Source organism: Stegostoma tigrinum, chromosome 24 (genome assembly GCF_030684315.1).
Source record: "Stegostoma tigrinum isolate sSteTig4 chromosome 24, sSteTig4.hap1, whole genome shotgun sequence".
In the NCBI taxonomy this organism is placed as follows: Eukaryota; Metazoa; Chordata; class Chondrichthyes; order Orectolobiformes; family Stegostomatidae; genus Stegostoma; species Stegostoma tigrinum.
Window position 1 is genome coordinate 21,219,163 of NC_081377.1, and position 15,751 is coordinate 21,234,913.

General features: G+C 38.6%; 1 protein-coding gene across 2 annotated transcripts in view; it reads right to left on the reverse strand.

The window, feature by feature from the left end:
• Positions 1 to 15,751, reverse strand: part of LOC125464958 (protein argonaute-3) — a 140,335-nt gene that overhangs the window by 71,275 nt on the left and 53,309 nt on the right. For both annotated transcript variants that reach the window (XM_048557929.2, XM_059654288.1), the window contains 3 exons: positions 14,637 to 14,757; positions 8,369 to 8,583; positions 4,244 to 4,380 (listed from right to left, as the gene is read on the reverse strand). In XM_048557929.2, the coding sequence (XP_048413886.1) occupies positions 4,244 to 4,380; positions 8,369 to 8,583; positions 14,637 to 14,757 (473 nt within the window). The remainder of the gene's footprint in view (positions 1 to 4,243; positions 4,381 to 8,368; positions 8,584 to 14,636; positions 14,758 to 15,751) is intronic.

Sequence of the window (15,751 nt, forward strand, 5' to 3'; positions counted from 1 at the left end):
TCCATACCAGGCAACATCCTAGTAAATCTCCTCTGCACCCTTTCCAAAGCTTCCACATCCTTCTTATAATGCGGTGACCAGAACTGTACGCAATACTCCAAGTGCGGCCGCACCAGAGTTTTGTACAGCTTCACCATAACCTCTTGGTTCCGGAACTCGATCCCTCTATTAATAAAAGCTAAAACACTGTATGCCTTTTTAACAGCCCTGTCAACCTGGGTGGCAACTTTCAAGGATCTGTGTACATGGACACTGAGATCTCTCTGCTCATCTACACTGCTAAGAATCTTACCATTAGCCCTGTACTTTGCCTTCTGGTTACTCCTAACAAAGTGCATCACCTCACACTTGTCTGCATTAAACTCCATTTGCCATCTCTCAGCCCAGCTCTGCAGCTTATCTATGTCTCTCTGCAACCTACAGCATCCTTCGTCACTATCCACAACTCCACCGACCTTAGTGTCGTCTGCAAATTTACTAACCCATCCTTCTACACCTTCAAGATAATAAAATGAGAGGCTGGACGAACACAGCAGGCCAAGCAGCATCCCAGGAGCACAAAAGCCGACGCCTCGGGCCCAGACCCCCCACCAGAGAGGTGGAACTTCATTATCTTCAAATACAAATATCTTACACCATCCTCCCAGTAAAACAAAGCTATGCGTTTTTAAAAATATTTAATAGTTCTATCATCCAAACCTGTTGTCAAGGTGGTTTCACTGCAGGTCACATGACTGACAATTTCATTCTAAATTTAAATACATAAATGTGGAGATGCTGTGATAATGTCACAGGGCTAGTAATCCAAGAAGCAGGGCAATGCTCCAGGGACACTGGCAGTTTGAATTTAATTAATAAGTCTGGAATTCAATGCTAGTCTCAGCAATGGTGACCATAAAATTATCCTTGATTATTGTAAAAATTCATCTGTTTCACTCGTACTGTTTTGGGAAGGAAATCTGTCATCTATATCTAGCCTTGCCTAAATGTGACACCTGACCCACAGCTTTGGGTCCAGCTGCTGTTTAAAATGATTAGCTAGCCACTCAGTTCTATTGCAATTAGGGGTGGGCAACAAAAGCTGGACTTGCCAGCAAAACTGACCATGAAAAGATAAAAATTTGTAACACTGCGTGCCAACACAATCTGTTTTGTCTGAACAGCTTCAAATTGAACAACTTACAGTGCAGTCATCCACCATACACCCACTTCTGACCTCATGGTGGTGGAAAGATGACTGATGATAAGGTTAAGATGATTGAGCAGAGGGCTTGAGAAACTATGGCCTACACTGAGAAGATTGATCTCCAGCAAACATAAACACCACCTTTTGTTTTTGGTGGATAGTTTCCCTGATTTCTGTTGACTTGAGTTTTACCAGGGAAACCTTGAGGACCTCTGAAATTCAACTCTTTTGCTCTTGTTAAGACCAAGGCTGTAATGAGATCTAGGGCCCCATGCTCCTGATCACCACTTAATATCACTATCAACGACCTTTCCCACTACTGTTCTGATGATAGAGTAGGAGGATGGGATCTTGAACTGACTTTGCTCCATTACTTCATAGATAGATAGATGTGACCACTGATAGCATAGATAAAACTTTTTAAAAAAAGCAGAGAATAAAGCCCTATCAAAATGCATGAGACTCATTAGCAGAAATTGAGGATTAAATTTTTCATGTCACTTGCAACAACAAATTTCCAATGCATTCTGAAACTGCAAACTTGGTGCTCGCGTGGTACAGTGGTAGTGCCCCTACCTTTGAGCCCAAAAGCCCAGGTTCAAATCCCACCTGCTCCAAAAGTGTGTAATAGCATCTGTAACAAGTTGATTAAGAAATATCTAAACTCTAAAGATAGACTATATGCTCGATTCTTCAAATTGGTAGTGGGGCTGGATCCTAAAATATGATTTGGACTGACCGTATGCAAGAAAAATTGCTTTCATCTGTCTGCTTAAATTACATTAACTTGAAGTTCTCCATATTTCAAGCCAATAATCCTATTAATGCTAAATTATTTGAATCTGCATACCACCATACCTCATCACGAAGACAAGATAGATTAAAATGCTCACCTTTAGCAGGGTCTGAATGCATAGGTACATGCGCAAGCTCTTCCACAATGTATTTCACTTCCTCACACTATTTATATTTCAAAATGTAGTGAGTGCTGTAGTAAGCGTGCTCAAAAATTTTGAGCTACACATCAGAGCTAAAACTTTGAAAATCAGATTAATCAAAGCTACTTAATAGTGCCAAATGCTAACTGCAGAAATTGTCAGAAATTTAATTTTGCATTTTTCTTCATCAGAAAGTACCCAGTTGAAGAATGAAAGCCTTGATAAACCTAACAGTTACAGTAGCTACTATACTTCTAATCATCAAACATTGCCTGCACTTCTCGACCACACATCAGTTAAAAAATAACACTTTCATTTGATTAACTATTGTTTTTCACTATATTCCAACAAATTTAATTTCTTAACTCTCAGGAAATTAAGAGCAAACATTTCACTCCTTCTTAATCAAGAAATTGAGAAAATAGTAAGTAATAAGAACTTAACCAGGGTCATTCTGCCATTCAATAGGATCATGGTAGATCCGATTGTGGTCTTAACTACATATTCCTGTTTAGTATTCTTTCCTGGGCAATTGCCATTACTGATGAGGCCACTGTTTAGTACCCATCCCTTTTTGTCCTTGAGAAGGCAGCGGTTCCTTCTTGTTGACTTCTTCGACACCTGCCAGACCCAGTCTAGCAACAATATCCTTTAGGAGACAGCTAGGTTGGTCAGTTGTGCTGCTCTTCAGCCACCCTTATTGATGGTCATTGAAGTAGCCTACCTACAGAACGTTTTGTGCCTTTTCTACTTTCAGTGTTTCCTCCAAGTTATGTTCATGATAGAGGATTACCAATTCACTGGGGAGGTAGGAGCAGGGGTTGTTGGCAGAGGTTTCTTTGCTCATGTTTGACCCACTGCCACATGACTTCATGGGGTCTGGCATCAATGTTGAGCCAGGAAAACTCCCACCTGACTCTATATTACTTGCCCTCATTGCTTTGTTTCTGTTCCAGATAGGTAATAGTGGTGCCTGGGCCACTGCTATTTTCACATAATTATATCTAAGGCTTCAGGACAGCCTGATATGACTGAATGGCTTCCTAATCATTTCAGAGGGCAGTTAAGATTACATCATATTGGTATAGTTCTGCAGTCAAATGTAGACCAGGCCAGGCAAGAGTGGCAGATTTCCTTCCACAAAGGGCATCAGTGAACTGGATGAGTTTTTATGACAATCAGAAATGGTTAAATGATCACCTAAGTAGCATTATAATACACTAGCTTCTTAATTCATATTTCACCATCTGCCATCTTGGGATTCAAACCATAGTCTAGAATATTAAAGAAAAATTCTTCAGATGTTGTATCTGACTTGAAAAGTTAACTCTGTTTCTTTCTCCACAAATGCTGCCAGGACCCTATTCCTCCAACATTCTCTGTATCTGTTACAGATTTCCAGCATCCACAGTATTTTGCTTCTATCCCCAGAAGCTGTGGATTACTAGCCTATTACCACTACATTACTACATACCAGACACACCACCACCCTGTACTACATTACCACTGTGCCACCATCTCTCCTTGTAGCACTAGAAAAGATTTGAGGAGGGAGAGGCAAGGCCATAAAGGGAATTCACACTAAGATGAAAACATTAAAATTGTGCTTTGGGGAAAGCTTGCCAATCTCATTTAGCGAGTATAGAGATGATGGATGAAGAAGACATGATACATGATGAAATACAAGCAACGCAAATTTAGAAGTAAAATTTATGAAGGCAAGAGAATTGGAGGTAGTCCAGGAAAAAGCAATTCAGGAATTGACAAAGCCAATATTGACAGTTTGAAACGAGGTTACTTCTTTCGACCAAGGCTTGAAACACAGTTTTGCGAGATCAGAATCTACTTAATAACAACTAGAATAATGATGAGGTGGCTGTTGCAATCGCACTTTATCTTTTCCCTTTCCCCTTTCCCCCTCAGAACGTTCTTGGTGTTGCCATGAAGACTCAATTTGAGCTTTCCCTGGAGTAGCTGGAACTATTACTGCATCTTTTCACAGCACAGTCTGTTACAGCAATTATTCAACTCTCTGTGAACACTATGATTCATTAATTAAATTTGAACGCAAATGGGAAAACCGGAGTGAGTATGACTAAGCTGAAGTTAATGAACTCACCATCTATGTTCAGCATCATTTTCCACATGGCTGGTCTGACAGATTGATGGAAACCAAACCAGACTTCTCTCCCCCCACCCAAAGGATGGTCATAACCTTCTGGTGCAGAGAAGAAAGAACGGCCAACAGGGGTGTACCTGCAACAAAATACAGACCACGTATTAAGACCACATGCCTATGGTGCTATACACAACTATCGAAGTGATCCTACTTCTAGAGTCAGGAGATTAATTTGTGTAGAAGGTATGGCAAAAATGAATGAAGTCCCAAATGCTCATTAATGCAAGTTTAAGAAAATTCTTACTTTTTTAGGGTAAATACATATGACCAATTGCCTATATTTCCATCTCAAATGCCATGAAAACAACTGAACATTCATTTCACTGCTGTTCTAACAGTCTCTACAACCACACAAAGAGAGGAGATTTCAAACGGATTTGCTCCAATGTGAAGAATTATGAGAAATTCAGAGAGAATTAAACTAACAATTTGTTTGACCTGGTTAACTACAGTTTTCTTTATTGCTAACCACAACACAAAAACATAATTAGGCGCATTTTGGTGATGGAATTTTGAAGGCTGCATAGAATTTACATTACAGATTAGTTAATACTTGTCTAAGAAAAAGGGTAGATGTATGCATAGGTTTGGAACAAAGTGAATGGCACTACACAACATACTCTCATGCATCTGTCTCACAGATAACATGGCAAAGATCAATGCATCAGACCGTCTTATCTAATTCCAAATGTTCTAGATAGACTATCCAAGAGAAGCGATTTGATTGGTAGCTGTGTCTGGGTGAAATTGTGGAGCAGACATTTTGGGGATGGTTGGGGAGCAGCCACTGATTTGTTGTAGACTCTTTGGTGGGTAAAAATGCAGATAGAAGGAGTTGATCAAGAGTTACAGTTGACGATATTTTCACTGAATGAATCAGTCAACAGGAAAAGGAAATTGGAACAGTGGTTCTATTGTCGTGTTTCACCATATAGGAAGTAGATGATTATTTCAAGAATCAATTGTATGCTCAAAGACGATGAGGTTGAAATGTACCTATTGCTGCGACATTGAAGAGAACACCAAGTACACTTGGAATTAATACTGTTAATTTACCTATGTATTTGTAAAAAGCCACAGCTGATACCCAATATGCAGCACATATTCAGTACAAGGAACCAACAGTAGCATGTACTTCAAAAAATAAATCAGAAACCATTTCAATTACTCTCTGCTCAATTCCTGAACTAAAGACCAAGTCTAGGTTAAGGGATAAGAGGTCAGAAAACATCTGTATTAGGCTGTAATCTCTGTTTTCCACACTGGCTATGTTACTTTATCTTCTTTATTCCTTCATGGGATGTGATAGTTTGTCACCCATCCCTATTTGATTGAGTGGTTTGCCAGAACATTTCCAACATTTAAGAGTCAACCATATTGGGATTGCTTGTGCTGTGGGTCAGACATCAGATTGCAGATCAGTTAAGGCAGCAGATTACAACCTCTAAAGGAAAGTAGTGAACTGCATGGGTTTTATAACAATGAAAGTTGTAATAGACAGCAATACTTCAGACTAGGTTTATACTTCAAACCTATTCATCCAGTCTAAATTCTAACAGCTGCCATGGATGTTGTGGTGGGGTTCAAACCAGAGGATTATCTTGGGGCTCTGGATTACTAGTCCAGTGACATTACCACTGTGCTACAATCTCTCGTCATCTTGCTTAAATTTGCCACTCAAAGACAAAGTAGGGCAGTTTTCAAATCATAATTGAATCTTAATATCAAGTAGCTATGTAATTTTTTCATCTAAAGTGAATTAGAACCAAATATCAGATGTAAAAATAGCTTGCTATACTAATGAACTGCAAAATTCAATCTCCATTTGGTCACAGTTGACTATATTTTCACTGAATGAATCAGTCAGCAGGAAAAGGAAATTGGAACAGTGGTTCTATCGTCACATTTCACCATACAGGAAGTAGGTGATTATTTCAAGGATCAATTGTATGCTCAAATGCATTTAAATGCAAACTGTCCCTTTTATAAAGTCTGCATTATTTGTGTTTTAAATATTGGTATAGAATTCAAATGTATATGGCTTCCAATTACATAATTAAACAGAAATTTGGTCCATTTGCTTCTGAAGAACATCCCAGACAAACATGATTTTTTGAAGTAAGATTCTTCACAATGGGGGTTGTTAGTTTAATTGGCTGGATAGTTGGTTTGCAATAAAGCGTGATGCCAACAGCATGGGTTTAATTCCCACACTGGCTACGGCTTTCATGAAGGACATTCCTTCTTAACCTCTCCCTGACATTTGGTGATTCTTAGGTTAAATCTCCACCAATCGTGTCTCTCTGATGAGAGAGCAACCCTACGGACTGGTAAGAACATGGTGACTTTTCATTTACCTTCACATATCGCTTGGTTATTGTGGATAATGCCATAAAGTTGAGATTCCTCACATAAGGCGAAGCAACCTACTCCTTCAAATGTGTAAAGTAGAATTTTTGTTATGTTATCAATTTGTTTTCTAGTCAAAGTCAACAGCCACAAAACAGTGCATAACAGTAATGCTCAAGGAACCTACTCCTTCAAATGTGTAAAACAGAATTGTTTCTATGTTATCAATTTATTTTCTAGACAAAGCCAACAATCACAGAATAATACGTAATTGTAAAAGTTGTCAAGTTAAACCCTAACTGCCTCCAACAGATACTACCAAAATGGGAAGAATAGTGTGTGGTGGGTGCAGTCTAACCCATTCTGAGTGAATTAAGTTTTCTTTGTATTGGTTGTGAAATTTTTCAGGTTCCCACAGTTTAATCCAGTTCTTATGGATCCAGTATATGATAACAAAAGAACTGTGAGCTAACTCAGATAGCAGATTTATTTCAAAAGGCCATTATGAAAACAAGATGGTAGAAGTCTACATATTCAAGTTGATCCAGTGAGGGATTCATCTGAGGATGAAGTACAGTTAAGAAGTTATTTCTATATCAAGTACATAATACCTAATCTGGATGGCACCTTGATAAGTGTAAACTCACCTGACTGATGACATAGGAAAAATATGTTGCAAAATGAAAAATCCTAGATTGTTCACGGTCTTTTAAATAAAATTTAACAATGCATTTTCATTTACATTTTCATTACAGATTCTTCATATTCACAGACCACATGATTTTGTTATGAGTCAGACAGTTGGGGAAATGCAGAGAGGGGTAAATTCACAACGGATATTGCAGGAAGTAAATCTGCCACATGAGCTGGATTCCAAAATTCTAGAGATACTTCTGATTGTCTTCTATAATTCCAAGGGGGATTAAGAAAATTCCAAAAGTTAAGGTGGGAAACACAGATTTTCCGTTTTTTTACAAAATAACTGGAATATTTTAACTGTTATCTTACTAATGTCTCAAATGTTGATGTAAATGTACGCTATCTCAAGATGAATGAAAATTATTGTTTATTTTAGGTATACTATCTGGTCATGCGGTAGCCAATTTTGGAGTTGTACAACAAAATGGAGGAAAATTGTGTACTACCAACATATTACCACCACTGATCACAGAAATTGATTTGGACACATGCTTCCCCATATGGGGAGTGTCCAGGTACACAGAGTCATAGAGATGTACAGCACGGAAACAGGCCCTTTGGTCCAACTAAATTAATCCACTCCTATTGGCCAGTATTTGACCCATATCCCTCTAAACCCTTCCTATTCATGTATGCATCCAGATGCCTTTTACCTGTTGTAATTGTACCGGTCTCCACCACTTCCTCTGGCAGCTCATTCCATACTTGCATCACCCTCTGTGTGAAAAAGTTGCCCCTTACGTCCCTTTTAAATCTTTCCCCTCTCATCTTAAACTTATGACATATGCATGTACATATGGCTTTGACTGCTTAAACAGCAACCCTGGCAGAAATGGAGGAAGACGACATTTGTAACCAACTACCTTCTTAAGATATACAGAGAGGCAGAGAAGGAAAAAGAAAGCTAACATCCCCAACAAAAAAAAACGGTTTGATGTCTGTCCTTGGTAGATTAAGGAATTGAAAACAACAATCAAAAAGTCAACAGCTTAGTAAGAATTTCAAGTTGATACTTACTTCATGGATGGGAGGTGTCGGAGGACAACATCGACAGCGTGTACAGGATTTGTGCTGAGTGGTTTGTCCAGGTCCAACCCAGGCAGCAGCTCTGGCATGCTACGACCTGTTAGAACTTCATGCAGCAAATGCCAGCTTACTCTTGATACAAATTTGATTGACACCCTGAAAATTCGGTCCTTCCCTTCTCCTGGTAATGTCACCTCCAAATCCACCTACAAAATTAAATGTTTTAAGTTAATCTATGACATACCTTCATGTACTTTGCTAAAGAACATTAGGTTTACTGCTAAATATTTACCAACAGTGAACTGGTCAAAAATACATGGGTGTCTACAGCAATGATTATTGAAATGTCACCCCAATTCTTGAGATGTGAGCTCAATTAAGCCCACACAATGGGAGAAAAGCTACAATATATTTTGCTGGCTGAAGAGATTTAATGTGAAAATACACTGGACCAATCTCAATCCATATCAATCAGCAGTACAAAACTTAGAACAATCTACCATGATAATGATAATATGCAAGTTTTCAATGTGCACTTTTATTTGGTGGACTGATCAGGTGACTGCCTCTGGAGCATGCTGTTCCAAATGCAAGACTTGATGAGACTGCTATGATTTAAAACAATTCTTTTAAAGTAAATGACAATGCCCATGAATGAGTGATAGTGAAATCATGCTGAACTGTGTTCAGAAACAGGCCCATGTGATTTAGCTGCCATGGCGATAGAGGCCCAGTTTGAAATTTACAGAAACTCAAGAGTCAAGTTCTTACACCTTAACATAAGACCTCCTCTTATGTTAAGGTGTAATTTAGTCAAATAGAGGGATCGTGTAGAGAAAGAGAGAAGTATTAACTAAGAGTGATCCAGTTTAGAAGAGTTGTAAAACAGATATATTTCTGGCAACATCCATTTATAAAGTCCATGAAAGAACATTTATAGTTTAAAGAACCAAGGAACAGATTGGATTAATCTCAAAGGAGATTGTAACAGGGCAAGAGCCCCTGGAAGACAGAGGTTCGGATACACGTTTGGTTGCCAATGATTAGTGACAGTGGGATGTTGATTAAGGAGAAGAATAGCAAGGGAAGTCCATTAGCAAGGTGACCTTGCTGGAGGAATAATGGGGTTTACATGGGAGCAATAGGAGGAGTGGAAAAAATTATGGAGCGGTCTGAGGCTAACTTGATTGTGTTATGGAGGGGTGGTCGACGCCCCTCTGCTGATTAAAACTAAAACACCCAGAGAAGCTTGCCTTGCCTCATAATCTGTTAAAGGAAGTATGAAGAGTGGTGCAACCTGCCACTCACCCCCAACCTGTTATAAAGGAGTGGTTAAATGAAAGAAATTCTTGATACTCACTTTATAAGCAACAAGTAACAATTTATTTATTTAACAGTGCACAAATTAACAGAACCACTAACAAAGTGAACACTTCACCCCCCGCTAAAACTAACTATTCCCGAATAAAACAAAATTCTAATAGTATGCTGTTCCAGTAGATACAAATCCCATATATATAAACCAAAGTAAGAAAATTAAAACTTAGTCTTTTGAAGTTATGGCCAGGCTAAGTCTTCTGAAATATTCTTTGCTTTCTCCACTGTTCTCAATTCTTGTGACAGGAATATTAACAAAGAGTGCCATTGTACCTTTATTTAGATGGTGCTCACTCTGAGAGCTTAGAGATTTCTGTGAGAGCCAGAGATTCTCTTCAGCTGGCAGTTCACTTTCATAAAGATTTTCAAATGCCCTCTTCTTTCATACCCCTGATGACCTAATAGTTTCTTGGTCCGAGGTTGTCAAAACCATCAGTATTAAATTTAATTGGGTTTTGGTAGCTAGGGCCTGGTTTAAATTAATTAGCTAAATTCAAAAATCTGTTGTCTTGGCAAAAATGCGTATTGCCTGCTAACAGTATTGCGTTTTGATACAATGTTTTAATTTTAAGAACACTGCATCTGCTGCTGCCTACAGACTTCTTTTTAAATCTTCAAGCCCAAAAAACATAATCTTTTGAAGGGACCACACACTCCTCCTTCCCCCACCCTTTCATTTTACAAACATCAAATATTCTGCCCAACTTCACAACAACTGCAAGTGTTCTGTGGGTCCCATGGGACAGCAAATCTCATATGGTGGGAAAAATTGTATTGATGCAGTAGGGATGCTCTAGTCAACTGGAGACAAAAATACATTCTAACTATCTGTGCTATAAATAATCCAGAAGTACTTGCTACTGTAAAATTCACAAAATTAAGGAAAAAGTAGCGAAGTAGAAAAGTACACAAGAAGAGGTACTAAACCTTCATTAATTCAAATCTGTTTCACAGATAAGTCTGTGCTGAACACCAAGGAAAAAATGAAATGCAGTGAGGACGAGCATTATATGGTGATTCTGTCTATGGCTTTGCTAGACAATGGATAACTTTTTAAAATTAATTTTGTGTAATTTTAACTCTTTTTAGACTATCCCCTGCATTATTTAAATTCTAAAAGCATTGGAAATATTCAGAATGTGAGGAAAACGGCATCTGATGCCTGAATGAATAAGGCAATTATGTACATCCTTAACCAGATTGAAGTTTGTGAAATGATAGCACAAGAGGAATGTGTAAATCAGGCTGGATCAATATAATATTAAATAAAACATGGAAAATAAATGAAGAAAATAATAGGATTAGAAGAGGTAAAAGAAAGAAATTAAAAACAATTTAAATTTTATACTTCTAAAGTATTCAGTAACAAATAAAACCTGAAGGTCCAAGGCACATATTTGCAACAGTAAACTTTTAGTGCCAGCGGGAGTAATTAGTGCTGGGCACTTGTTAACATCTCTGACAGTTAATGCAAACTCAAGTAAAAATACTCTGAACTTGGACACTATTTTAGAGCCTGTATGCAATAAATGCCCCAAAATGCTTGAAAGAAACATTTTAAAGCAAATACGACAACAAGCCACCGAAATAAACGTTAGTTTATTTGATGACAAAAGCTTGGTTAACTAAATAGGTTTTAAGGAGGTACCCAGGTTAAAATGGCAGAGCAAAGCAAAGCAAAGCAATGGAGACATGGCATTCTAGAGCTGAGGGCCCTGGCAACTGAAGGTGCACAAAAAGTGAACAATTTAAGTTGGGAATGCTCAAGATTTCAGAAGTAGAATATGCAAATAACTTAGAAGGGTATGACCACAGACAATGAGGCCATGGACTAACTGAACAAAACATGAACAAAAATTTGAAAATGAAGTGTTAGTCGGAACAAGGAGCCAATGTAAATCAAGAAACACACGGATCATATGGAAACAAAATTTTGAGAGAGTTAAGGTATGGGCAGCCCCTTTTGTTGACTTCAAGATTCAGGGGGCAGAATAAGGGGTTTTCTTGTGGCACAGTGGTACAGACCCTTCCTCTGGACTAGGAGGACCAGGTTCAAGTTCCACTTGCTCCACAGGTGCATAATTATCTCTCTGAACTGGGTGATTAACAAAAAAAGTTGATGATAATAAAGGGTAAAATATGCTAGGCCAGCCAAGGGATGGTTCAGCCAACGAAAGACACGAGGGCTTCTGATGTAGATCAGCCAAAATGGGGGGGGGGGGGGGGGGGGAAGTTAGTCCACATTATGGCGGTAGTAAGAGCCAAGTGGAGTGAATGAATACAGGAGTTCATCTTGGGGTGTCTATTGTTATACTAAATTTGTGAATGGCCTGTTTTAGTCTCAGATTATTAACAGGGTGAAAGACAGTCAGTAGCTAGGGAACAAATTCAGAATTAGAGGGTAGAAAACAATTCCCAATATTTAACTGGAGGAAGTTTCTGCACGCTCAGGACAGGATGTCAAATAAGCATCTGACAACTTAGCGATAGCGGATGAGCTGAGAGAGACAGTAATAAAAAAGGTACTACTGGGTATTGTCAGTGTACATGTGAAAGCAAATTCTGTGCTTTTAGATGGATTGTAGGGAGCAGCACGAGGACAAGAAACAGGAGTGCCAAATGATACACCAAAGCTCAGTCCCCTCCACAATTCTGAAATTGAATTTCAAGGATTTACAGCTATTTCATGAATAAGATATCTATTTTGATGGAATTTACAGAAGTACACTGATAATCCTGTTCCAACAAACTATGTGAGGAGCAGCAAAATAAGACGTACAGTGTGCAGGCCTTCTTCTATAATAAATAACGTGCAATTTTTTAAAAAAAATGGACTGCGCACTGATGCAAATGTCTGAATTTCAGAAGTAACATTAAGGAATTAATTAAGGTAACATTACTGTTAGTCTTTTGTGTTGAAAGAAAAAAAATTATGGATTGTTTAGATTATTGTGGAGGAATATGTAACAATTGTTAAAATGGTTTCAGAGCAGGTTGTTGGATGTAGATTAGCCTGAAGCCTCTTCAGTGAGATGGAAATTTGAAATAACATTTTTAGCTTTGTAAATGAAGAGTAAGGTGGTCTTGCAGTGAAGTGGTAGTATCCCTGTTTCTGATGCAGAGTTCCTGGTTCAAGTCCCATTCCAAAACTTGATGGCCAAGGAAGGTGTGTTCATAATGTGGTCAGGCAGGTTGAGTAGAAATTTGTAAATATTTCCAAAACCTGCCAATAGCAAGTGCCAAGAATGGGAGGCATCTCTTGTCTGAACAAAACCACCACCCACCAAACCATTCATCATCCCGACTTCCTCTAGCTTCGCTGGGTCAAAATGCTAGAGATCCCTCCCTAACAGCATCATGGGATTACCTATAGCACTGGTTCAAAGCAACAGCGTACCACCACCAAGGGTGTCTACCAATGGGGAATAAACACTGGTCCAGTCAGTAGTGTCCACATCCCACCAATGAATAACAAAAGGGAATAAATTGGTGCCTCTAACATTACAATCCAAAGCTTCAGGCTACAAACATGCATGTAACAACAAGCATTGAGGGGAGGCAATGGCCTAGCGGTATTATTCCTGGACTGTTAATCCAGGGCCCAGAAAACATTCTGGGGACTCGGGTTTAAATCCCACCAAAGCAGACGGTGCAATTTGAATTCAATAAAAATGTCTGGAATTAAGAATCTAATGATGACCAAGAATCCATTGCCAATTCTGGTTCACTAATGTCCTTTAGGGATGGAAACTGTCATCCTTACCTGGTCTGGCCTACATGTGACTCCAAAACCAAAGCAATCTGGCTAACTCTGAGCTGCTCTCTGTGCAGTTAGGGATGGGCAATAAACGCTTCCTAGCCAGCAAAGCTCTCATCCCGTTATTGAAGAAAAATAATGTATAATGTGTCTGTTACCAAAGTACCGTGGACTCTTAGGGGCTTGTTAGACAGTGGAGGTGTGGATTAGCTTGGTGCCAATAGCATGGGGTTTCATATTTTTCAGTGTAGGTGGACGCTTATCATCACTTGTTCATTGTCCCATTCGTATTTGTGCCACTGTGGATGGCCACTATTCTGCTAAGGTAGGGGTGGAAGTTAGATAGGCCTTAGGTTTAGGATAAAAGTCCGGCACAACATCGTGGGCCAAAAGGCTTGTACTGTACTGTACTGTTCTATGTTTGCAGGTTTTTGTATCATCAGGGGCTGTCCCTGTTTAGTTTGTGAACAAAAAGGCATTTTTCTTGTTCCTAGTGGCTATCCAGAATAGGTGAATGTGAGATATGACTTAAATATTCGTAGGAGAGTGCTGTTCTGGCTGCAAGTCGCTAAGAAAATCTAGTATAGAGAGGTAGAATTTAAAAGGGCTCAGCATGCAAAATGCTACAATATTAGACCTTTCATATGTGAGACAAATTCAAGATCATCCATCTTATCAGCAAATTTGAAAATGCCACTCAATGAATTAAAAAAGGTACCAATTGTTTAGCAATCATACTGTTAATTTCATAAGTTAACCAATCAAACCAGACATTTTTAAATAAATCTTCTTTTGAATTAATAAATTTGGTTACGAGCAAAACAGTGAAAAAGTGAAAAAAGAGAAAATAAACCAAAGTTCATAACACCGTTTAAAATAGCTAAGTGCCTACAAAGCAGACTCTCAGCTACCAGAGCCCTGCTGACACTTGGAACTTTTATAAGAATTTATTTTCTGACACAAATTAAGATTCCCAGTTAAATTAATAACAACAATTATCTATGTTCATTACCTAATGCACACCAAGTGCATTTGACTTAAATGTCTGGTAGTAATGAACAAATCCATTGTACATAATGCAGAACAAGTAACAAATTTATTTAAATAATCTTGAGCAGCCCTTACTCCAGTGGTGCTGACGGGAATGGGATCAGCGGTGTAAAGACTCCTTTTCCCATCATAGACAGGTCTTCTTTCTCCAAAAATCTGAACTTTAAAATGCTGGACCATAGAGTCGACTACTTCCCTACAATAACACAGAACAAGTGACAAATGAGAAAAGTACAAGAATAAAAAAAACACAACATTCTATTTAATAATAAACAAAGCAAGGTAATTTTTAATCCCCTTCCTCTCTTTATATCTGAAGGAGCAACTCGTATTTATATTAGTATAATCATATTTCTACAGGCAATTACTTCCTGGCACTTCACACCAAATGACAATGATTCATGATGGCATGGTTAATGAGTATCAGTAATTTTATTGAATCTCAGTGTGGTATCAGAACCGGAAAATCTAAAACTGACATGATTTTCTCAGTCCAGCAGCTGCAAGAGAAATGCTGGAATGACAAAATATTCCCCTATGAGCAGACGCAACATATTTAAACTGCTGCAGAAAAATGGCTGCCCTCCAAAATTGTTCATTGTGATCTCTTTCTAGGACAAGGTCAGATAAGACGGGGCAACATCTGGACATTTTGAGATTTGCAGTGGGTTCAAATGTGTTTTGGCATTGATGTTGCCATGTTCTTTGCTTTGCTGCTATCAGTATGACTTTAGTTCACCTATATTCCAGAATGAATGGAAACTGTTCCTCACTAGCATTCCGTACTGAGGAACACCTTCAGCAGTAAATGAACTCTCTCCCACACTTCTAAAGAATATGTCAGGAAAACAAACGTGATGGCCCAGGTTGTTGCCATACTATTACTTATCAGCAGTGACAATATGACACTGAAGGATGTTAACAGCTTCACATATAGCTGATGATCATGGGACATAGATAAGACAGAGGAGGCAGCGGCCATTTGGCCCATGAAATTCACTACTTTGTTCAACAGATCATGATTGATCTGCTAACTCTCAACTCTACTTTCCTATCTTTTTCCCATAACCTTCAAATCCCTCTCTGATTAAAAATCTGCCTCAGGCTTGAATAACTTGATGACCCAGCCTTGAAAGATCTCTGCAGTAAGGAATTCCACAGACTGATTGCCCTCAGAAGAAATTCCTCTT